At 45.0% G+C, this 26,471-nt stretch overlaps 1 protein-coding gene across 3 annotated transcripts in view; it reads right to left on the bottom strand.

Annotated features, from left to right (window-relative positions):
• Positions 1 to 26,471, bottom strand: part of LOC121863074 (ubiquitin carboxyl-terminal hydrolase 31-like) — a 57,054-nt gene that overhangs the window by 28,305 nt on the left and 2,278 nt on the right. For 2 of the 3 annotated variants that reach the window (XM_042361573.1, XM_042361572.1), the window contains one exon: positions 24,916 to 25,726. In XM_042361573.1, the coding sequence (XP_042217507.1) occupies positions 24,916 to 25,707 (792 nt within the window). In that variant the 5' untranslated portion in view covers positions 25,708 to 25,726. Of the gene's footprint in view, positions 1 to 4,194; positions 4,316 to 24,915; positions 25,727 to 26,471 lie in introns of those variants that run through there. The other variant, XM_042361574.1, reaches the window with a different exon arrangement.

Here is a 26,471-nt window from a genome sequence, read left to right as displayed (position 1 = left end):
AATTAAATCCTATAATCCCTCAAATCCCTAAGGTAAAAGACAACAGATTAATCCCTATTAACAGTAATCACCCCCCAAAAAATCCTTAAAACGAGCCCGACAAGAGAGAGGGATTCACAGTACCGAAAATATGCTTTAGTGGAGACTGCGGCAACACGCCCCCCTCCCTCCAGACACGCTCCCCTCCACGCCCCCCACCCAGCCCTGCCACGCCCCCCACCCGGCCCTGCCACGCCCCCTTCTCACACGCCCAGGCCCCCCCCCACGCCCCCATGTCTTGATGCTCCACCCACGCCCAAAGACTCCCCCCCTGTGCCTACTGTCTGCCTTGCCGAGAGAGAGAGAGAGAGAGAGAGAGAGTATCGTCCTTCGTCCCCAGGGTGAAGGAGGAGAGTGAGGTGAGAGAAGGGAGAGGAGGTGTAGAGAAAGAAACAAAAGAAGTAAGAAGTGAGGAGAAAGTCGTGGGCAAGGAGGGGAGAGAGAGGGAGGGGAGGGAGAAGGAGGGAGTTGGGGGGAGAGTAGGGGGGGGAGAGAGGGAGAGTAAGGAGGAGGAAGAGGAAGTGAGAGAAGAGGATGACGTAGAAGAGAAAAGGAATAATGAAAGGGATCTCTGGTGCTCACACACACACACACACACACACACACACACACACACACACACACACACACACACACACACACACACGAGGAAGTATTACTGAATATGTTGTCTCTTTGTCTGTTCCCAGATAACCACCCTACCACCACCCACATTACCACACCATGACAGCCACACACCTACCACCACCACATTACCTACCACACCCATGACAGACATACCCTACCCACACCCACGCAACCAGCCACCATCTACACACCCATGACAGACCACCACCCACCACCCTCTACCACCACCCACATTACCCTACCACACCCTGCCCACCACTCACCACCACCCACATTACCCTACCACACCCATGACAGCCACACCCTCTACCACCACCCACATTACCCTACCACACCCATCAGCCACACCTCTACCACCACCCACATTACCCTACCACACCCATGACAGCCCACACTACCACCCACATTACCCTACACACCCATGACAGCCACACCCCTACCACCACCCACATTACCCTACCACACCCATGACAGCCACCCTCCACCCTTGGCCTGAAGCAATGGGTGGCGAGAGAGAGAGGGGGAGAGGGGGAGAGAGACAGGAGACTTTCCCAACCATACCATAGCCCCCCTCACTACTGTCATGTCACACGAAGGGAATTTAGGTCAATGTGTGTTTTGCCCCCCCTCCCCTTTCCATTAAACCCCCCCTTCCCCCTCCCATTACACCCCTTTCCCCCCTCCCATTACACCCCTCCTCCCCTCCTTCTTTGTTATCCCTCAGCTTCTACCCCTCCCTCTCTCTTCCCCTCCTCTCTCTTCCCCTCCCTCTCTCTCTTCCCTCCCTCTCTCTTCCCCTCCCTCTCTTCCCTTCCCTCTCTTCCCCTCCTCTCTCTCCCTTCCCTTCTCTCTTCCCCTCCCTCTCTTCCCCTCCTCTCTACTCCTCCCTCTCCCTACCTCCCTTTCCCACTTCCTACTTATCTCTCTCTCCCCACACTCACTAATCTCCCTTCCACCCTCTCCCCCACTCGTTATTCTCCCTTCCTCCCCTCCTCACCTGTCCTGGCGGTGCTTTATGAGGTCATAGTAATGGTAATTAGGGGTCGGGTTACCTGCCACACCTTCCATATATAGTCTACCTTCTTCACTACCACCCTCCCACCCCTCCCTTCTACAGTACCACCCCTCCCTTCTCTACAGTGCCACAGTCCTCCCTTCTACAGTGCCACCCTCCCTACTACAGTGCCATCCCTCCCTATTACAGTGCCACCCCTTCTACAGTCCCTCCCAATTACAGTGCCACCCCTCCCTACTACAGTGCCACCCTCCCTACTACAGTGCCACCCCTCCCTACTACCTCCCTACTACAGTGCCTCCCTTACTACAGTGCCATCCTCCCTACTACAGTGCCATCCTCCCTCCCTACCCTCCCTTCTACAGTGCCACCCTCCCACCAGTGCCCCTCCCTACTACAGTGCCACCCCCTCCCTACTACAGTGCCACCTCCCTACTCATCCTCCCCATACAGTGCACCCCTCCCTTCTACAGTGCCACCCTCCCAACAGTGCCACCCTCCCTACTACAGTGCCACCCCTCCCTACTACAGTGCCACCTCCCACTACAGTGCCACCCCTTCCTACTACAGTGCCATCCCTCCCTATTACAGTGTCACCTCCCTTCTACAGTGCCACCCTCCCTACTACAGTGCCACCCCTTCTACTACAGTGCCATCCCTCCCTATTACAGTGCCACCCCTCCCTCTACAGTGCCACCCCTGCCACCCTCCCTACTACAGTGCCACCCCCTCCCTACTACAGTGCCACACCCTCCTACTACAGTGCCACCCTCCCTACTACAGTGCCACCCCCTCAGTCTGTCTCCTGTCTATCACCCGTCTAACCCTGTCCTTCCTCCGTCTATCCCATCCGCCCTGTCCTTTTCTGTCTATCCTATCCATCCCTGTCCATCCTCCATCTATCCTATCCGCCCCTGTCCTTCTTCTGTCTACACTATCTGTCCCTGTCCCTCCCCGTCTCACCAATACATCCAGACGAAGGAATTTTCATGTAAATGAAAAGATCAATCAATGACCTGAATACCTGAGGGTGGGGGTGTGAGGGGGGTGAGGGGGTGGGTGGGGTGAGGGTAGGGAGGAGGGAGGGAGGGGAAGGGGGATGTGGTGGGGGTGAGCGTGTCAGAGAGACATACAAACACCCAGAATGGTATGATGACAGACACACATACACATGTTCTTATGCTTCAACAAAAACAAAAGAGAAGGTGGGGGAGAGGGAAGGTGGGGGGAGAGGGGGGGAGAGGGAAGGAGAGGTAAGGGGAGGGTAAGGGGAGTGAAGACACAGACATCAAGACACACAAGACACCAGCGACCTCAGGTAACCTCCTAAACTTTCTCCAATATCATATTATCAGGTAGAGCCTCACTACAGGTAAACAACACCTCTCCCTACCAACCCCTCCCTCACCCCCCCACCACCCCCTCCCAACCCCCCACCACCCCCTCCCTCCCCTACTCAACCCCCTCCCTCACCCCCTCCCAGTTACTGCCATCAGGGAGGCTTATAGAGGCAGGATAGGTATAGTGGGCGTGATAAAAAGACCACACACACACACTACACACACTACACACGCGCGCGCGCGCGCGCGCACACACACACACACACACACACACGCGACCTTCAACACAGGGGACACCGTGGATGGGGGAACTCCCAAGCGCCAGACAGACTTATCGATCAAGTGCACTACTCTTAGTCGGCCTCTCATCTTAATTACCTCAGTTAATATACCAGTTTTTTGTGAAGTGTGTGTGTGTGTGTGTGTGTGTGTGTGTGTGTGTGTGTGTGTGTGTGGGGGGGGGTTAGGTTAGGTTAGCCGTCACCTTTACCTGTTAGGGATCAGAGTTAAGGACTACATGTTGACTCAGGCGAAGTTCATGGGGCTGACCCTCAAGTTTATTTACCCTGAACTTTAATAATAGATCAATTCTGTGACTGAATGACTGACTGACTAATTGACTGACTGATTGACTGACTGATTGACTAACTAACTGCATGACTTTATGACTGACTGACTGACCCCTTGAAGAACATTAAAAGGTCAAATGGTCCTTCCTGGGTACATCAACCACTACAGTTGATGATTGATGCATCAACTCTGGTGCCTCAGGTCAATGGTTCCATATTTCATAACCTAACCTAACCTCCCACTCCATACCACTCCACTCCCACTCCCCTAACTCCAACGATTGGTCAGTCTTGATGCGTCTTAGCCAATCACTGCACTCGCTGGGGATGTTTTAACCAATCACGGCACTCGCCGGGGACGTCATAACTAATAATCACGTCACTCACTGGGGATGACTTGGCCGCCAATCACAGCACTCGCTGGGGACCGTCTTAACCAATCACTGCTCACTCTGGGGACGTCTTGACCAATCAGTGCACTCTCTTGACACATTTTGAGAGAGAGAGAGAGAGAGAGAGAGAGAGAGAGAGAGAGAGATCCCCCACCACCCCCTCACATAAAACACCATCAAACACAGCACAAAACAAACACGTATAAACCTACCTCTAGCATCAAGAGACACCAGGATCAGCAGACAAACAAACAAACAAACACACACACACACTTCCTCTCGTCTGTGTGTGTGTGTGTGTGTGTTTGTGTGTGTATGTAAACAAACACCTCCCTCGCTCCTCTCATACCCTCAACACATACCTGGAAAAGAAAAAAACACAAATTAATTATCAATACTTACAGGTAGACTGACACACCTGAACACTGTTAATTAACACACCTGAAAACACCTGAATACTATTAATCAACACACCTGACTACTATTAATCAACACAACTGAAAACATCTGACTACTATTAATCAACACACCATGAAAACACCTGACTACTATTAATCAACACACCTGACTACTATTAATCAACACACCTGACTACTATTAATCAACACATCTGAACACACCTGAATACTATTAATCAACACATCTGAACACACCTGAATACTATTAATCAACACACCTGAACACACCTGAATACCATTAATCAACACACCTGAACACGAAGGAGGAAGGGGGTGGCGAAGGACGAAGAGAAGGAAAGGAGGGTGACGAAGGAGTGTGTCCCCAGGATATCCCACTTCCTGCAGGGGACATTTTTGATGTTAAGAGAACCATAACCTCCACGCCCGATGACCCGCTACCACAACTACCACCATCACGTTACCTCCTACTTGGTAATAATCAGGAGGAGGTACTTGGTAGCAGTCCTTCCCTTCCCTTCCTTCCCTTCCCTCCCTAACCCTATCACGTTTCTCATCACCTCTCGCCAGTGCCTCTTCTTCCCCTCTCCCTCTCCCCTCACGGCCCCTCACCACACGCCCATAACACCACCCCCTGACCTTGGCCTACTGACGCGCTCCTGATACAACCAGGACAGATGCCTTTACTCAGGGTTAGGTTAGGTTAGGTTTATGCTGGGTTAGGGTGGGATGGGTTTGGTTAAGGAAAGTTTGGGTTGGGTTGGTTGTACGGTACGGAAGAACAGTAGAAGGTTTGCCCTCCCAATGCTTGTGTGGCGGCTCTTCCTATGACGTCGATCACGCCATGGTGTGCAAGAAAGGGGGCTTCATATGCATGAGGCATGACGAAGTAAGGGATCTCACAGCAAATATGTTGAAGGAAATCTGCCGTGATGTCAGGGTTGAAGCGACCCTCCTTCCACTGGACAGTGAGAATTTCCAACATAGGACTTCAAACACATCCAACGAAGCCCGTGTTGACGTCAGTGTTCGAGGATTCTGGACGCGGGGACAGTGAGCCTTCTTCAACATCAGGATCTTTTATCCCATGGCCGCATGTCACCGTAACTTAGCTCTCGATGCTGCACACAGGAGGAACGAGAACGACAAGATAAGGGCATACGGGGAGAGAATTCAGAACGTTGATCAAGGCAGCTTCACTCCTCTAGTGTTCACAACCTCTGGTGGATGGGACCAAGTGCAAGATGCTTCTACGCCAGACTCGCGGAGGTGATCTCCGAACAGAAGCAGCAGCCCAGAAGTTATGTTACAGCCTGGATGAGATGTCGACTGTCCTTCTCTCTCCTTAGGTCGGCTTTGCTCTGCCTCAGAGAAACGAGAGCATCGGCCCCAAAGCCGACAACTGCTGCAGATATTGACTATGAGGCAACAGTCACTGAATGCCGCATAGATCTGCGGCTCAACTAACTCAACACAGATAGGATAGCTACTTATGTATTAGGATATTTAATATTAAGGTAAATAAATGGTGGCGAAGGTGTGGCTATTGGGGGAGGCTGGAGGCCACGTAAAAAAAAAAAAAAATAGTAGTAGTAGTAGTAGAGTAGTAGTAGCTTGTGGAGGGATGCAGCTGCACATGAATGGACTGGTGGTGTAGTGAGAGGAGGAGAGAGGGGTGGGGGGGGGTAGCTGAGAGAGGAGAGGAGGAAGGGGGAGACAGGGAGGGAAAGTTGTGGTATGAAGTGAGTTGGGAAGAGTTGCGGTCTGAGGGAGGGAGTGACGGAAGTGGAGGAGGAGGAAGTGGTAGTAGTAGTGGTGGTGGTAGTAGTAGTAGTAGTTGTGGTAATTACGGGTGATCAGCGACATACGCTTTGTGGCTTTCTGGAGCGTAATGGGAACTTGTAAGAATCCATGTATGTATGTATGTATGTATGTATGTATGTATGTTTGTCTGGTTGGTAAATAACACACTACAGGTATACATAGACCATGGAGGTGTATACATAGACCATGGAGGTATACAGTTTCCCATGTGTACCTAGACGGGGCAGGTATACAACAATAATAAACGGTAATTAGAGCAAGGGTCACGATACTTTTTTTGATGGGGGTCTGGCTATAAACACCTGAGTATTGTTATACACCTGAATGACTTACAGGGTGTACTGTACACCTGTGTTTATGTTAAGCAGCGCCATCTGTTGACACGAAGCGCTGTCAAACCTCCCACTACTGCCAGAGGTGGTGTGTACCGCTACCACACACACGATGAGTTCAACAAAAGCAACATAAAGAGGAGGAGGGAGGCGTGGGAAAGTGGGGGTGAGGGAGGGTCCCAAGGTGCCTTTGTCCACACACACACACACACACACACAGGCCAGGGAGTGACAACGTACGTGTGTGTGTGTGTGTGTGTGTGGTTACGGAAGACAGAGGTATCGTATATCCTCACACTCCTCCTCCCACCACCCCCCCACTCCCTCCTTCCCTCCGCCTTTAACTGAATGAAGACCGAGGCTCCTCAACAGGTGTACAGATGACTCCCGGACACCTGCACAAACCCGTGGGCGTTGCAGGTGCGTGTACGTGGGCAAGGCAAGTACGTGGGCGTTGCAGGTGCGTGTACGTGGGCATGGCAGGTGCTCTCTCTCTCTCTCTCTCTCTCTCTCTCGGCTGAAGGCAGTATTTATCTAAGTGATGGGGAGGGAAGGTGTCAGTTCAACTCAATCCATCACGCGTACCACTGTGGCCTCGTCGTGTCTTGAGGTAGAAATTCCACCCTCATCCATCTGCATCCATCTACATTCTCCCTCCATCCATTTATAGCCACCATCATCCACCTGCATCCCTCCATCATCCAGTTACATCCACCTACCTGTATCCTCTACTCATGACAATCTATCTCCAACCTAACCAAACCTTGAAAGATCCATCCATCCATCTAGCTAAACCAACCTTACATATGTTTGTTAACCGGGCCTTTGTGTTCACCCCCTCCTGCCCCTCCTCCTTACCCCTCCCCGCCCCTCCTCCTTCCCCTCCACCTCACCATTGAGCAAATCGCAGCTTATTACGTTCAAGGACACCGACTGATATTATCTACGCTACGTTCCCGGGGCGTCCTGCACACACACACACACTAAAGCGAACTAAACTTACCCTCAGGACACACACACACACACACACACAACACAAAGCTGAACTAAACTTACCCCTCAGGAGAGACAGACACACACACACACACACACATACACTCAAGCGAACTAAACTTACCCCTCAGGACACACACACACACACATACATACACTAAAAGGAACTAAACTTACCCTCAGGACACACACACACACACACACACACATACACTAAAGCGAACCAAACCTACCCCAGGACACACACACACACACACACACACACCAACGCGAACTAAACTTACCCTCAGGACACACACACACACACACACACATACACACTAAAGCGAACTAAACTTACCCTCAGGACACACATACACACACACACCATGAACTAAACTTACCCTCAGGACACACACACACACACACACCCTTAAACGACCTACCAGCTGCGGCTCCCCTCCCCCCCCCTCACGCACACCCTCGCCTATCGACTCATGTAACTTGACAACAGCTTAACCCGGCCTAACAGTGGCTAATGCTGGGTTAGGTTAGGAAGTAGGTTAGGTTGCACCACCACCTCTTCCCACCCAACAAAACACAGGTATAAAATCCTAATCTCCCCGTCTAGTCTCCACTAATCACCCGTCTTATCTCCAGTAATCTCCCCTCCTCAGCTCCCCACTGCCACATCTCACCACCACAGAAGCATCATCGTGGCCTCAGGAAATTCTCAAAAGATTCTTATATTTACTATTTTTCAATACATGGAAAATAATGTTTATATCTACTGTAGTCTTATGGCAGTCTAACCTAACGTAACATAACCTAACTCTAACCAAACTTAATCTACCTCTAGCCTATGTTAACTTAACCAAACCTAACGTAACATACCCTAACCTAACCTAACGTAACATACCCTAACCTAACGTAACATACCCTAACCTAACCAAACCTAACGTAACATACCCTAACCTAACCTACCACTCCTAACAGTCAACGCACCCCTTCTCTCGTAACACACCCCTCCTCCAACACACCTCCTTCACACACCTCCTCAACACCGCCCCCTCCCTCTCTCCCACCCCCACCCCCTTACAGCACGACGGGGCGGGGGTGTCCGGGGCTGGGGCAGGAAGAAGCACAAGGAGTCGCCGCTGGCCGTGATTGGCCCTGATTGTCCACACTTCCGGCCAATCAGCAACCATAACCGGAACGGCACGCCCCCCCTCCTCCTCCTCACCCCCTCCTATTCGTCGTCGACCCCCGCTGCCGTCACAACCTACAACACACCTCCACCAATCACAACATTACAACTCCCTGCCACTCACCAATCATCATCACTACAACCCCCAACATCCTAACCTAACCAAATGGCATTTACCACCAAGGCTTTGACCAACCGAGGCGTCATATAATAAAGAGATTAACCAGATTATGGCAAAGGTTTATCATCCGCGGTACATCTGTCTGTCTGTATGTCTGTCTGTATGTATGTATGTATGTATGTATGTATGTATGTATGCGATAAACGAGTCGTTGTATTTTACTGTAGCTAACGGCTTCAAGTACACTGCAGTACACACACACACACACACACACAAAACATTAATTCAACCGTGTATGTATTATATGTACGATTAGGAGGCTCTATGTACGTCAGGCTGTGTACGTCAGATCAAACACCTGTTGTATGTTCATTTGGCTACCACAATCAAACACCTAAAACAACACCCTCAAACAGACACCACCAACATCACCAGTCAAGTCAGGAAGAGAAGGAAATGTAGGGTGCTGCTAACTAACACAAGGGTCAATGACCTTTCAATAATGCAATAACAACATCACCAAACAATAACAACATCACCAGACGGCTCAGAAACCGAAAAGCGACCATAACGCATTGTGCTCACTTGGGAAATAACCAGAAGCGAGATTTTGCTATAGAAAGTTAGTTTGGATTGGGTTAGGTTAGGTTAGGGTAAAATCCAAACGCAAATTTTCGCTTTTTGGTTATTTGGAAAACAACCACAACGATTTGTGGTTGTTTTCGCTTTCGGAACCCAACATATATACGTAAATGGACGGGGTTCTCTGACAACATGGACGGGGTTCTCTGACAACATAGACGGGGTTCTCTGACAACATAGACGGGGTTCTCTGACAACATAGATTAAGACAAACAAGAAGCGATCTCTCACAATATGTATGTATATATGTACAGTCTCGTTCAAGATTCTTCAAACACTGCTGGCAACACAAGGCCGTTTGTTTACTATAGTATGTAGTATAATATAATAGGAAACAACAAAGCCCAACCATTAAATTAAGGAACGGGGAACTAAGTAACCAATCACCGACCACTTTTACATTTATTCATAATTTTTACTACATACTTTAGGAAAACGGCCTTGAGTTGCCAGCTGTCCCCAGCAGTGTTCGGCGAATCCTGAATGAGACTGTATGTATGTATGTATGTATGTATGTATGTATGTATGTAATTAGTGCCACCCCATAAACCAGTTGGGATTAAATGGCCTAAACACCATTGGTTGCAACTTAAATGGCCCTTAGACCTTACCCATTAAGACTCAATCCCATTAACACCGGATCCACTTAGGCAAGGTTAGGTTAGGTTAGGTGAGGATAGGTTGGGATAGGTTGGGTTAGATTAGGATAGGTTGGGTTAGGTTAGGTTGGGTTGGGAACTGTGGTTGAATTGTGGTTGAATATTCGTTAGAGCAACACCGGAAGTGGTCAAGAGGGTTCCCGGTGTGTGTGTGTGTATGTAATCAACCACCGGGAGGGAGGAGGGAGGGAGGGAGGGAGGGGGAGGTACTAAGAAAATCAACTCCTTAACATTTCTTACAACACAGCGCCTACGATCATGGGCGTTAAGAAGGGGGGGAGGAGGGAGGGGGAGAGGAGGAGGAGGAGGAGGAGAAAGAAAGGGGATAAGGGGAGGAGGGAGGGAGGTAGAAGAAGGAGAGAGGGGGAAGGGAGGAGAGGAGAGAAGTGGGAGAAGGAAGGAGGAGGAGGAGGAGGAGGGAGGTAGCACGGTGGAAAACGGAGAGAAATTACAATGATAAGCCTTGAGGGGAGGGGGAGGAGGGGGGGAGAAGAGAGAAGAAGGGGAGGAGGAGGGAAGATCGACGTGAATCACTACCGGAGGAGTGAGTCATCGCACTGTGAGGAGGAGGAAGAGGAGAAGGAGAAGGAAGAGGAAGAAGAAGAAGGTGTAAGAAAGTTCAGGTTAAGTAATAGACGTAAGGAAGAAGTAGAGAAAGGAAGAGAAAGTGAAGGAGGAAGGAGAGGGAAGAGGAGAGGGAAGAGGAGGAGGTAGGAGAAGCATGTGTACAAGTCAGAAGGGAGAGAGAGAGAGTCGAAACACCCATATCTCTCTCTCTCTCACAACCATCCAGGTCACCGCTTGTCCCCCACCACCAGGCCAGACACTCATACAACACACTGTATTACCTGGCGTTAATGAGACGCCCTCACCTGTAATCAAAGACTTTACCTCACAAAACTCCTACCAATGGGAAGCTGTCCAGAGAAGAGTTAACTAAAATCCCCGATGAGTTATCAATTAATTGCTCAATACACTTAACACACAGGATGTAGGATCCACGGCATTGCTTAACTAGTACACTGAAGAAAATATCTGTTCACGATAACTCCAACACCATTCATCTACAATGCTTCCAAACAATGTATGATGCCTCCAAACAAAGTACAATGCCTCCAAACAAAGTACAATGCCTCCAAACAAAGTACAATGCCTCCAAACACAGTACAATACCTCCAAACGTATCGCAGACCCAACACAGCACAATACGACTTACAGTATTATTTAAATCGATTCCTAACACCATAAAAAAAACACTCGATTTGTCTGGCTACCGATAATAATAATAATAATAATAATAATAATAATAAGCCCGTTTCCCACCCATCCACCTAACTTAACCTACATGGGAATCCTATCGAACATATCCTGCAGGAGGGAACAGCAAGAGGTAAAGGATGCAGGGATTCTGGCGGTGGTGTTGTAGATGTAGAGGGCCTCCTACAGGAGGGGGCGCAGTAGGAGGAGGAAGGGGGCCACAGGAGGAAGAGGGGGCCGCAGGTGGAGAAAGGGGGCCGCAGGTGGAGAAAGAGGGGGCCGCAGGTGGAAAGAGGGCCACAGGAGGTAGGGGGCCACAGGAGGTAGGGGGCCGTAGGAGGAAGAGGGCGGCGCAGAGGAGGTAATCTGCACGTGTAAGCCCTTGAAGCGTTCCCTGGATGTGAGGTGAGGAACACGTGTTGACGTGACCTTGTGTGGAGTGAGAATGGCGTGGTGTAGGAAGGTCACCTCTAGCTGTGGTGGTGGTGGTGGTAGTAAGTGGTGGTAGTGAGGTAGTGGTAGAGAGGTAGTGGTGGTAGGTAGATGGTGGTAGGTAGTAGTAGGTGGTAGGTAGTGGTGGTAGGTGATGGTGGTAGGTAGTGGTGGTAGGTAGTGGTGGTAGGTGATGGTGGTAGGTAGTAGTGGTGGTTGGTAGGTGGTAACAATACTACCTTCCGACATACCGGTTCTTCGCCTCACTTCTCACCACCACCCCCACCCCCAACACACGACACACAGCGACCCCACCACACTACTACTATTACGCCACACACCCTACCACACCCTATCCCACCACCACTACTACGCCACACCCTAGCATCTCCCTATTAGAACTTGGAGCCTATAGAGACAAGCCCTCAATCCTTATGCTCCAATCAGACTGGGACCCAATTGGAGAGGGGTCACATACAATAAGCATTTCACCACAAAGTACCGCCATGACTTCAGTTTTTGGTAGTCGTAAGGGAAGCAATTTACTGTTCTGTTTCGCTCACTTGAGACATCTCCCTTTTCTCGATTCTCAAAGGCTCATAAGGTTGATTTTTTTTATAGCCCTAAGTCTGGTCTTGGTGTTATGATGAATTACTACGCAGCAACAACTAAGTCCTGGTGCTGATGTTATATTACTACGCGTCAACAACTAGGTCATGTTTTTTGCTTGCATTATTATCATTCTGTTGTTATTTTTCTTGTTATTAATACTGTTGTTGTTGTTATTGATGTTGTTAATGATGTTGTTATTATTGTGACGTGTCCAATACACTAGAACTTGACAAAAGATAAGAAAATACCTCAGTTAAGATACGACTGATAGACAGATATGATTTCCCTTGTTGTGGTCATGATGATAACACCGGCATTAATAATAATACTAATGACGGTAGAATAATAATAATAATAATAATGTATGGACGAGTATATACAATAATGATGACGAATTGGGGGAGGAGGGGGAAGAGGAGGCAAATAGAAGGAGGAAGAGGAGGGGGAAGAGGAGGCAAATAGAAGGAGGAAGAGGAGGGAGGAGGCAATTACAAAGGAGGAGGAGGAGCATGACTTGACACACCTGCCCAAGTGCCTCCCGTGAGTGTAAACATACCGACACGTGTTTAGGTTTTGCTCTTGATGTAAAGCCGAGGTTTTTCTGGGGGCAACTTCCGTGTGTGTGTGTGTGTGTGTTTGTTGTTGTTGCTGTTTGTGGCAGGTGTGTACGTGTGCGCGAGTATGTGTGTGTCTGTTACGGCATTATCGACCCAGGTTGAGAGGGTAGGAAGCAGGGAGGGAGGGAAGGGAGGGAGGGTTGTTCACTAGCACCCTCTGTGACGCATCCTTGGTGAATCTTCCCTTGTGTGTGTGTGTGTGTGTGTGTGTTTATACTTTCTTTAAGAGAGTCTCCCCTTACACAGTTTTTACATTTTCTTTGAGGTCTTCCCCCAATTATCCCCCCCCCCAGTCCCCCTCCCTCCACCCCAGTTCCCCTTACGTGAGCGACAGTGATCGGGTGAAGTTTGGGGAACGATTCTGAGGTTCCCGGAACTTGGAAGGGGGAGGTATAGTGACCGCTTCTCCCCGAGGATTGAGAGGAAATAGGTGTGAAGAGGAGGGGGAGGGAAGAGGGGGAGGGGAGGGGGAAGGGAGAAAACACATTTCACCAGCCTCTCCACCTTACGTCTAGTCACGATCTTTCTCACACACACACACACACACACACACATACACACACACACATACATGCCTTCACCCCTTAGATTTACATTCTTTCAAGAGTACAGGTCCCCCCCCCTTCCCTCCCCTGCCTGGATACGCCCCAATCCTGAAGGGCCCCTAATCCTAATGGTCTGGGCATGAATTGGGCAATTTGAATTGACTTGACTTGTAACAGTTCATTTAGCCATAAAAACACAGATACAGAGTGGATAATAATAACAATATTAACATGGCTGTGCCAGTTGAGAACCTGAGCTCTCTTTGAGGCACCTGATATATACTATACATTTATCTCAAGGAAGTATTATGTAACATTTAGTATCACCTGGAATAGTACAATAGCATGGTGGTAATAAGAACATATTACCACGGTTATCACTTCGATATTTATTTATTTCATTTTGTATTTATAATATAAGTATATACATAAATTACAGTGGAATTGAAAAACATAAGTATAATGGGGGAGCAGTACAACCTGGGTTGTACAGTATTAAGGTTGAACAAGAGGACAGAGCTGTCAGGATTATGTCTAGTTGGCAATTATGTTTATTGCAATGGTAATTTCTTATCTATTTACTTGATAATTTCCGATAAAACGGTTTTGATGGTACAATAAGAGCAGGTACTGTAAATATAGTAGGTGTTACGAGAAATATTAATACTTAGACAATAGATATTTTTGAAGAGATGATTTAAAGGAAGGGAGCGTAGTCTTTGCTGGGATGGGTGGGGGTAAGTTGTTCCACACCTTCACACTGTGATATTTTATGGAGGTCTGGGACTGAGAGGAGCACATGGTGGGGTGGTCTTAGTAGCTCTGGGTGCCTTAAGTTGTATCTCTAATTATTCAGGAACTGGAAATAATTATTGTCAAGCAAGTGATTGATAGATTGTAAACAAAGAGGGTGCAGCAGTAGGTGTTAATATCCTCGAATTTTAACATTTTCAATCTAGCAAATTGTTCGTTTGTGTGATCCTGTTGAATCTGGGGCCCATTAGAACCTGGGACCCAACTGACCTAGAACCCATTAGAGTGACAAATGATGACTGTGTGTGTCTCTATACTTACACCCCACGTACTGGCCCCCTGATGACCCAACAAACACACACATCAACAACAACCTAACCTAACATTAACGACACATTAAATCAGCATTACACTTATGATGTCAACACAAACACCTGACGTCACTACATCACGCCACAATGTCCACAAGCGGTTAATTACACTGAGTAAATAATCACCTTGTTTCGAAATACAGGAAACAAGTTAATTATGACATGTTTACAGTTTCTTTATTATCGTAGTTAATATATTTACGTCTTGTGTATAAAAAATTAGGACATATATGACACAGACGAACACATACACACGGGTACACTCACATTAACCCTAACCTAACCCATTCTAACATACACCTAGGTAGCGTTAGGTGTTTAATCCTCAGGTGAAATTAGCTGATAAGGGAAGGGGGGGGGGGTTAATCCTCAGGTGAACCGACAGGTGTGACCAACAATAGGTGCCGCGCGGCCAGATTTCACTAGGGAACAGCGGATCACCTGCCCCCCAGCCATCAGGTGAAAGGCACAGGTGACACGTCTCTTTCACACACACACACACACTGGCCTCTTAAACGTTGGTATGGATATAAAAAATCCTCTAATCATTCCTGGTAATAAGGTAGATCAGCTGATTTATGTCAACACAAGATCGATCAGCTGATTTATGTCAACAAACTCACCCTCCCCCTATTATATCAGAGACCGATAACATTATGTAAACTTTCATATTATCAGCATCACTATATGGTATACATGACCTCATTGTACCCAACAGAATGACCTTAAAACGCTATCACAATTAACCATTATGGTGTGTGTGTGTGTGCTGTGACCAGGTAAAACAACACGTTAGGTTAAGGTTACCTAACCAACAGTAGGCTACAGTACACTTCTGCCTGCCTCCTACACACCTTACTGACGTGTGTTCAGTATGTAGATGTATAAATAGCCACACCCACAATCTCCCGTGTAGGGCTTGGTGATTGGCTGAACTGAAACCTCCCATGAACGCCTACGGTCCCCGGCTCCCCGTGTCCATTTAGCCATCAGTTGTCAATCAGACGGCAGATGGAGTGCGTCGTCGTGGCAGCTCTCATAATGCCCCCGACTGTTGGACCAAAACAAACTCATACACTTATGTTACCTTTGATGTGTGTGTGTCGGTCTTACACTAATGGTGGTAACAATATACAATGGCTTCCTCCCCTCCCCTGACGTGCATGTCTCAGCTAACATAGTGGGTAGGAAGGGGGGAGAGTAAGGGGAAGGGGGGAGAGTAAGGGGAGGGGGGAACTAGTGACCTTGAGAGTGCAGCTGTGAACCTTACTTAACCTACTTCATTGACTCCCACCACCACCACCACTACTACTTCTCTCTCTCTCTCTCTCTCTCTCTCTCTCACTACCTCTACTACTACGACAATTACTGGTAATATAAAAACAACAACTATTTCTACTACTACCACCACTACTATGAGTACAATAATTACCACCATTATATCATATGGTATTACTTCTGACACCACCACCATTACTACTACTGACATCATCACCACCACCACTTCTACTACCACCACTACCACTACAACAACCACACCACAAACACCATTATTCTTAACCCACAAATAACAGCTGGCAAACAAAGACGAATAACACAATGGAGTATTAACCACGAGATAAATTAACCAGGAAAACTTTAACCTATAATTTCCATCCGGGTTAACCTCTTTCCTTCTCATTATTAACCCTCATTACCTGGTAAATCAACACCTGTACTCATGTCTGTCTGTTTGCCACGTCACAAACAAACACACACACACCAAATAGAGGAGCCGTAACTAGTTCAGGTGGATGCTAGTAGTACTATTTTTTGCGGGCACACTATAGCCTAAACCCAGACGAGTTTTAACCCCCATAGTTGGCGTGTTTTATTACCGAGTACACCCCGTGCCTCATGAAGATTTACCAACCCGGGTTTATCTCACCAGACAATTAAACACCCTAAACCTAACCTAATCTAACCTTACTAAACCCAATCAAATTTAAACAAACCTGAATTAGATCACGGAGGCAACCGGTTCGCAATTATCTGGGTAATTACGTAAGAGAAAATGAAACTTTGTAGGACCGCGAGCAGATGTTGACACGCATCTGGTGCTAGGGGGACGAGACAAAAACTCGACCGGACGACTAAACACGGTGGCTCAAATCCCTCACTGTTGTATACGCTAACACTACATACCAAAAGACCAAACAATAACAGCATCTAAGCAAACTCACACGAAAAAACAATAACATTACATTAAAACTCTACCATAACTAGATAGCCAACATAAGCACATAACATTCTGAGTTAATGTTGTGCCCTAACTAATGTAGAGAGAACATAGCCAATTAGTTTTGTTTGAAGAGTTCCTTTTTGTGTACATCATGAGATTTTTGTTTGCTACAGGGATGCTGGTGATATTAACAGAAGGATGCTGGTGATAGTAACTTTTCTTTTTTTTCCTACGAGTTAAAAATGCACCCGGCTAAGCATGTTGATGCGCACAAAAAAACCAAGGAATAATGAAGACTGGTTTAGAGTGAATAGAAAGTTAAATGCTGTAAATAAGAGCCAATTAGGCGTGTGTTCATTCTCAAAACTCAAGTGCTGTACTGTATTGTACCGTACGCCATGTTTCTCTTGACCTTTTACTGTAGTTCTAATACACAGGGTTGTTTTTAAGTTTCATTTTAAGAATATAATAAACGTATACTAATCATCGCTTTATATCATAGGAAGATGCTATCATCTCTGTTTTGTTTGATATCAGCACAGTACATAGCCCAGAGAGTCCACGTTGGGTTGGGTTAAATAAGGTCAGGGTGATATATATTGCTGTTATTAGTGTTATTTGTTATATGGACCACACACACACACATATAACCTGGCCGCTCAGTAAGATGACAGGTGACTTAGGCTCTAGCAAAAAAAAAAAAACGATAGCCAGAACAGGTCGGTTACCACAGCCCTTACTATAAATAAGAGTCTATCTGAGGGAGGACAGGTTACGAGTAGGGGTTGCAGAGTCAACACACAAGGCTAACTCTGCCCTGGCCTACTTGACGTGCATGCTTGATACGGTGGATGAACTCGCAGGTACTTCCACTAGGTTATCTACCCCCCTCCCCACCAGTTCCTCCTGTGATAACCTGCACTGCATTATAATCATTTATAAAGCCATAACTTCGGCCACGAAAGCAACGCTACACAGAGGACTTCACCGGTGGCAATTGTCATACAAGTACACAAGACATAGATGACGGCCGCCACGACGTTGATTGTATTACTGCGCTTCAACTACCATGGTCTTTAAGGGTGGACTCAACATTCCTGCTTACACTAGTTTTCTCTCTCTAGTTGCCACACCAAGGAGGTACCTGACAACGCAAAAACAAAACCCCGTGTGGTGGTGGTCTATATCTAAGTAACAACAACAAAAAATATACAATAAAATAGTGTTAGAGACGACACAACTCAAACCTCCTTTTAATACTCACACACACTTACAATGCATCCGGAAGACAGAGGGGAAAAAGTGAACGCATACACATTACACAAAGGATGCTTCTCCCTCCCTCACTCACACACACACAAAAACACCAACACTTACTGTCCTCCCACTAAACCACACCAACCACCTACACCATTAATACACCTCTACTTTTTACCTCAACTAAACCTAAACTTCTTATAAATATGTATACAGCACACGATACGTCTCAATAAACTAACCACTCCTAAAACTCTATACCTGTACTTGTTTGAATATTTCCCCCCATATAAGTTAGAATTATCACCCGACCAAGGTATATGGTCAAGAGTGACGTCAAACTCTGCTATCTATATTACTATCCACTGCATCTACTTGTCTATAAATATTACCTACCCTGAATACAATGCACTGACGTCAACACATATTTTTTCCTCCCATGGTGGTAATTCATAAAACATAAGTATTAATTCCTATCAATATTCAAACAACAAATAAAAAAAATACTAAATAAAAACAAGTTATATAATTGTCATTCAGAAAAACACTAATTACACTCGACTATCATTAATTACAAACACACGATGGGTACCAAAGTTATGACGGCCTGACCTCACAACATGCAACCAGTAGAGGACAGTTACACACAGTACAGTGCCTAGAACACTCTTAGCAGACCATAAACAAAACGCTGTCTTAAACCCACTTGTGAAACCTTCTTGACTGCATTTATTCCCCTCTCTGCCTCACCTGACCAAGATAATATTTTGTCACATGAGGGATTTCTTACATTAACTCTTAGCTTCAACTTGATTTCTACCTAATATTAAACAAATTTGGGAGAATATAAGACAAAACATTGACTCTCAGTGCAGGCATATAACTCACGGCCTCATCAACCTAACATGGGAATGAGATTAGACCAAGTAGTTACAATTGCAAGGATCAATGAACAACTATGATCAACTGCAATAATCTAGGTCACATCTGGAGTAATAAAAACTTTCAATTATTTACTGCTGCTTTAATCAAGGTTTATTTAGCCCTATAATTAATCAAGTCTTATGTTACTTATTCAATATAATCAAGGCTTAGTGATCTCTTCAATAGTCAAGGTCATATATCTATCACTGCAATAATTTATGTCTCTTGTTCTTATCGTTGTGACAATAAAGATGTGTGTGTGTGTGTGTGTGTGTGTGTGCAGTTTGACCCTGTGACCGGGGACACCAAACATGCCAACTATCAACACAACATTGCACAGTTAGCTGGTAGAGTAAACAGGCTGTGAACTCATCAACTCCAGCTAGCTAACATATCCTGTCTAGCTTGGCTGCTGACTGCCCAAACTCACCCCCATCAGGAGACATAAACAGAATATCTTATTAACTTTGTAACTTCATAAAATCTTAAGACTAAATTCAACTTTTCCTCTCAATAGTAATAAGAAAATATGACCTATAACTTTAAATAACCAATGATAATTAAATAAGTAAAACGAAGTAAAAAAAAAAAAATCTCACCTGATGATTTGACACCAGCTTATTTCACCTGAAGATTAACTACCCTAATGCTAACCTAACCTAATCCCCAGATAGTATTAGGGTAAGATAAGGTGGGTGGGAGGGAGGAATATTCAGGCGAACCAAAAAAAAGAAAAAGAACAGTTTATTATGCACAAGGTAAGAGCCATGCACAAACAAGTCTGACACAGCATCAACAATATCAAGACAGCTACCTCAAGCACTGATCAACCCTCGACACTTTACACACACACACACACACATTATCACAACTCTACCAAGGTTAGCCAATGATATGGTATCTCAAAGTGTCCGTTAGTTAGTTCATCCGTATTCCTGTGTTAACGACGAGACTCACACATCCCGTCTTGTGTTACACCCTGCTGACGTTACTCTAAATCAGGGGTCACCAAACTTTTTTCACAGTGGGCCGGATAACTGAAAGAATGACGAGCGCGGGCCGCATAATCATTCTGTTCAATACTTGCAAGCCAGAACGAAAGCTCTGGTAACGTCAGAGCGTAGGCGGAGCTACCACGAGCCGGGGAAGGACTTGGGATCCGGCCCGCGGGCCGTAGTTTGGTGACCCCTGCTCTAAATGATGCACCACATGTCTAAAACAAGTTATATACCGTGGCTACACTGTCAAGGAACACTGTGGGGGTTTTTAATGACCACAGTGCCTTGAGGTATACTGTATTTAATTACCATATTGTATTAAAGTATAGTGTATTGAAAGACCTAATTGTATCAAGCTTAAAATAAATTTCTTCCATCACTAATACAATATGTCCGAAAGGGTATATATGTAAGAAAAGGTCTCAGTCTAATATGTCCCTATAAAGTTATTCAAGAGAGTGACAGAATGGATAAAGAAATGAGGCGAGAGATGCAACATGGTTGGATTTCACAACAGGACTTCTACAGACTACAAAAAAAAACAATGAAACAGAACTAAACCAAGGTCTGACAAATACAGAATAGTGAATCACAGGGTTTTTTTTTTTTTTGCACGTGTATAGAACCAATTCATAAGGTGTCTGAGTGTCTGTTATGCTCGTTCCCCACTCGGCGCCTCTTTTATACGGTGTCTGAGTGTCTGTTATGTGTCTTTTATACGGTGTCTGAGTGTCTGTTATGCTCGTTCCCCACTCGGCGCCTCTTTTATACGGTGTCTGAGTGTCTGTTATGCTCATTCCCCACTCGGCGCCTCTTTTATACGGTGTCTGAGTGTTTGTTATGCTCGTTCCCCACTCGGCGCCTCTTTTATACGGTGTCTGAGTGTCTGTTATGCTCGTTCCCCACTCGGCGCCTCTTTTATCAATCAACGATAAAATTCCATTTGATATTTTCCTCCTGACAGAATGATTATATTCTTGCAATGGTCAAAGATAAGATCAATTGACAGCCATTCCCTCCAGCTCCTCTCACTGCTGTGGTATGGTAACTAAAGGTGTCATAATTACCTATATTCTGTCCACGTATGTAGTTATCATCGTGAGTTCTTCAATTCCCATAAGATGAAACAGTTGTCAAAATTTTTCTATAAACTATCAATTCACTGTTATTGTGTCACAGGTAAATTAATTGTCAAAACGGATAAAGAGGTGGTTTGTTTAAATATGATATAGAGAAAACACAAGTTACCTGAAAACAATAATTTACCTGTGGGTGTATGTTGTATTATAACATTACTGAAGAACCACAGATGTATGTAAAATTAAACCAAGGATTCCTAGAAATGAGTAAAAGTTTTCTAGGCATAATTAAGGGATCAAGCTGTGGAGATGATGTAACAGAAGCTGAGGCATTAATGTGACCCATAATTTCCCCACAGAGAGAAGTCACAGTAACTAAATTATAAGACACAACATTAAGTATTATTAGATGTTTATATCCTTGTGATCATTAATAATTAAGCCAACACATTAAAAAATAAAATACAAAACGAAAAAATTAGGTCACCGTGACTTATTTCTTCAAGGATGTGAACGACTACACTGAGATTTTGTCATATTTAGTGCGAGTCTATCCCCCCCATCCCCCCGTGATTATCATCCATTACAGGGTCAGCAGCTGTTAAGTCACTTTAATATACCAGCAGTGGTCAGGGTCTCACTTTAACTAGGAAGATATCTGGTGTCCTCATTACAGAAGACTTTTATGGCATTTGGGACGGAAAAAAATTGGTGTCCACATTCCTGATTAATAAGTGTTCTGCATCTGTCAAGCAGTCCTGTACTCAATGGATACATCTTTAACGCCCAGGAAATACTCTTGATTATTATCTGTGCCTGGGCAGCTAGGATCCACTGTATAAGACTTCACTCTTTATAAAATACACCATGCTATACTAAAGATATTTCCAGTACAGTATATTATTAAACACCAACTTTCATAATGAACTATATTTTTCCACTTTTATCAACCCCACAATAACCAGACACAGATTATAAATGAGAAATGCCATCAAGTAGAGAGTTGTCATATACAGTAAAATCACCCAAGGGAAATAAAGATAAATTAAGCCCCATCAGTCACATGTTTCATCTAATGTGTGGTTAAAATGAAGTGTTTCACTCACCTTTACGTTTACATCGTCAATATATGGTAGTTACGTGGTACCGTGTGTGTGAATGAATGTAAGAACAGGGGGATGTGTGATTACATATAATGACAAATAAAAACATTATATCATCAGAGACAGGACATGGCCTGAATGAACCCAGAATCATTATTGCAATGAGTGTCCTTTAGGCCATCCACGCCACTGCACCATCACACAGTACTGTAATGCCTCCCAAGAATTCTATAAAGTACAGTTCTACAGCCATTGCTCCTAAAATATCATAATAGATGCAAACAAATTTAAAATCATATACCGGTATTAGCTGTTAAGTGATTGGTGTGTGCAGTACCCTTATCAGTGACTAATTTGGTAGCCCGCCCAACCACATGACTCGTTCACCAAACATCTTTCAAAGTCCGAGTGGGAGAAATGAACAGCATTAACCACATCTTATTATATGAGCCACCATACTGTATGCCAGGCAGTCAAGGCCACACGATTGCAGGAGCTAATAAGCATGACTGTGGTTTATATAGCCAGGGTTAACTACTGAAGGTGCATCTACAGGCTTGGCTAGTGACAAGAAGTACCCCACTTACTTCACTGAACACCGTCAAGAATCCATTACTGTTACCATCCCAACACGCTGTATGCCCGGTCACTCTAACTTTTCTTTCTTGTAAACATCATTACTCGACATATATCGATTCATTCTTAATGCCGATTACAAGACGACGTATTCTCCACGCGACCTTACTGTCAGCCACAGGAAACAATGCCTCACAATGACTATACAGAAGGATGGATGTCTCCTGGCTGTGTTACCTTGAGACTACAGTGAACCCTCACTTTACTCGGTCAATTGAACCCACGGCGGCCCGCGTAAAGTGAGAAACGCATAAAGTGAACAACATAACATATGGGATTAATTGAAATAGAGACCGGGCCGACCCCCAAACTCCACTTTTTCAGACACAATACCTATGTTGTAGTAAAAATAACTTAATTTTATGATGGTATGCACACACAATTAATAATTAAGAGAAATATCAATAATATTAAGTTTTTTAACACTTACATTAGTAGAAAAGATGGCTGGGCACACGGGGATGGGGGATTGGTTCCGAGGCAGAGGGCAGATTATTGGCCCTCACCTGTATCACTTGTATCAATTGTATCACTATCCACCACAGAGGCTTGCAGGGCCCCTTTGTCAAACCCCTCAATGTCCATATAAGTCCATATCCTCACTATCACTGACTTGGGCCGGCTGTGGTGGGTGGCGGGTGAAGAACTCGGTAATGTTTTGATGACTGGGCGACCTTGTGCGCACCCTGCTCGCGCCGCTTTCCGCGTAAAAGGGTACACACACCGCGGAAAGTGAGCATTCCGTGTTCGGCAGGGTACCGCGTAAAGCGAGGGTTGACTGTACAATAGAACACACCACCAGCCATGTCTAGTAAAGGCACACAACTCCCAAAACATCACAGATCCCTTACAAAACACTAACACTTTTAGGTTACTATAAACTATATAAAAAAAATGAAATAATTTGACTTGCAATATTGAATGTCATCATCATCAACATTTTACGGACAATTTCCAGGAATAGAAAAAAATATATATATATATACATATAAACAAAGGTTGAAAAGTATGATAAAATAACATAGGCATTCCAAACGCCATCCATAAATGTTCATACAGACTAGCCGTTGTAAACTTTTAAATATTCGGGATTGAAATTGAGAGCTGTTTAAATCCCCGGGACAAATTAAATTCTACTTCAAGCACAACCGATGTCATCCACAATACTGCGCCTCCAGCCACACGAGGGAATTCTAAGAGTACAGTTATTCGCACCTGTGATAACTTGTGTCCCTGGAAGCAAGTCTCCAAGTGGCTAAATCTAAACCCAGATTTCTTCGCTGACCCATTACACCTCATGTATTTATGGCTCTTAAACCATCTGAAGATTAATTCCCCCAAAATCTCTACCTAAAGATTAACCACTCAAACATTAACCTAATAACTTAAACTAATCCCCCAGGTAGATTAAGGTGTTTAATCAGGTGAAATACACTGAAGGAGTAATCTTCAGGCGAGTTTCTTAATCTTCTAGTTAGCTCAGCCCTCCCTCACTGCTGGACAAGTTGGCCATAACCAAAGGAAACCCTGAGTGTCTTGTTCACTTTTATCCACTTATTTTAGAGATGTTTCCCTTCTGTTACAAGACCCCAGTACAACACAGTACAGCACAGTGTCTCTAACTGGTTCATCCATCACTTCCCGCATCACAAGAACAAGTTATCAGTTTCAATTATAATCGCATAAACATAAGTATTTTGCCTTCTATCTAGTGAAGAAGATGATGATGACGATGACTGCCTAAATGGATAATTTTTCTTTATTCTTGTAGCTAAAATCTTTCTCATTCATGGAGGGCGGCAGGAACCAAACCACACCCTCATTCACCACCAACTATATACAACAGAAACTGACGTCACATCCTAATTAATATTTATCTAATCGCCACCACATTGTACACTAGAGCAAATATTTTAAAGTTAATGCTTCTTGAGGAACTGTGAATCTTTACTTACCTTTATCTTCTTGTACTTCCTCTTGGATGCCGTATTGAGATCCTCGTGAACTTTGTCCAACACGAACATCAGGAACTCGGCGGCGTCGTGTTGCTGTGAGCCGCGGTAAATGGACTCGAACTTGTCCACGGTGTTCTTAAAGTTCATGGACAGATCGGGCACGTATCTTAGAGTCCAAAGAGCCTTTAACAGCACGGCTAATTGTTCTGTGATCTCCCCCCTGGTGCCATATTTTTTGGAATTGATTTTATTACATCTGGCCAGGTCGTGTTTATACTGGTCCAAGACGAAGTACTCGGCAAGAACGTCGGTATGATTGAGGCACTGTATCACTGCATTAATAAAACAAGTGTTGCCATGGTTACGGATGCCCATGACTCCGGGTACCTTCCCCTCCTCAAACTCGACATAATCCTCCGCTTTGGGACTCTGGAGGTCGGACACCGAGATGGTCTTGCTATGTTCGAGCTTCCCTCTGTGAACCCCCACTGGCGCGTTTGGGGCGCCCCCTTGCACCTTGAAAGCTACCCGACTCACAAACGAACTCATTCGAGTGAGATACTTTTTCTTTGGTTTTACCGAGGCACTGCTGGAATCACTGCCACCATCCAGGCTCTCCACACCATTTTCACTGATCATGCTCGACTGTATTGTGGACTCCGTCACACTTCCGGGAATCTGATTGATATCGCCCTTCGGTGGCAATCCACTTTCCTTATATTTCCCAGGCTTTTTGCTCAGCCTGAAAGACATAAATGGTCGCTTCCTACGAGGCTCTGCGTGTCCATTCATTGTTGATGGTTTAGAAAATCTGGAAGGAAGAAAATGAACACAATTACTTAAATATCCATACTATGAAAAATACTTATTACATTATAATTATGTACAGTACATATTATTATAATTAAAGCACACAATTATATTTCAAATGTCATTCAGGTAAAAGTTCAATGACAAAAAAGTCTGTACTGCTTATTCCAGTACAGTACTGTATTTAACATGAATAATGTACTGTACTGTACAGGGTACTAAAGGGTTTGCTAATTTCTACTAAGGTCACATAGATAATAAATGATGAAGTTGAAAAGTTACAAAATAATGTTGAAATATTTGTTGACTAATAAAGTGTAGCAGATGTTCTCTTAGTGATAATTAAACAATTAAAGTAAAAATGAATCATTACCCAGCATGCCAGTGTGAAATATAATATGAAACCCACAAAGTAAGGAATCCTCATTTCAAATTATAAATACTGTGCATATAAGTGTGAGTGCAGGATTATATAAGGACTGCATAGTAAACCCAGGCATTATTGACCACACTAGTTAGCAGATACACCCCCCCAGCTGGACCACAAACCACTAATGTTGTCCACTAATAGATAATCAACAAGGGTAAATATCTCCTCCTGTGGTCTTTTCCTTTAACAATATTTCTGTGATTCATTGTGCATCTGAACATTTTATATCTTGCTGCTGTTTGCCAATGAGAGCCATCGGGGGTGATTGATGCATGATAAGTGTGATGACTGTATTACAAACTGTTCATGCTGATTG

This window comes from Homarus americanus, unplaced genomic scaffold (genome assembly GCF_018991925.1).
Source record: "Homarus americanus isolate GMGI-L3 unplaced genomic scaffold, GMGI_Hamer_2.0 scaffold54679, whole genome shotgun sequence".
Taxonomy (NCBI): Eukaryota; Metazoa; Arthropoda; class Malacostraca; order Decapoda; family Nephropidae; genus Homarus; species Homarus americanus.
Note: the sequence above shows the minus strand (reverse complement) of the source record. Positions and strands in the feature narration are given on the sequence as shown.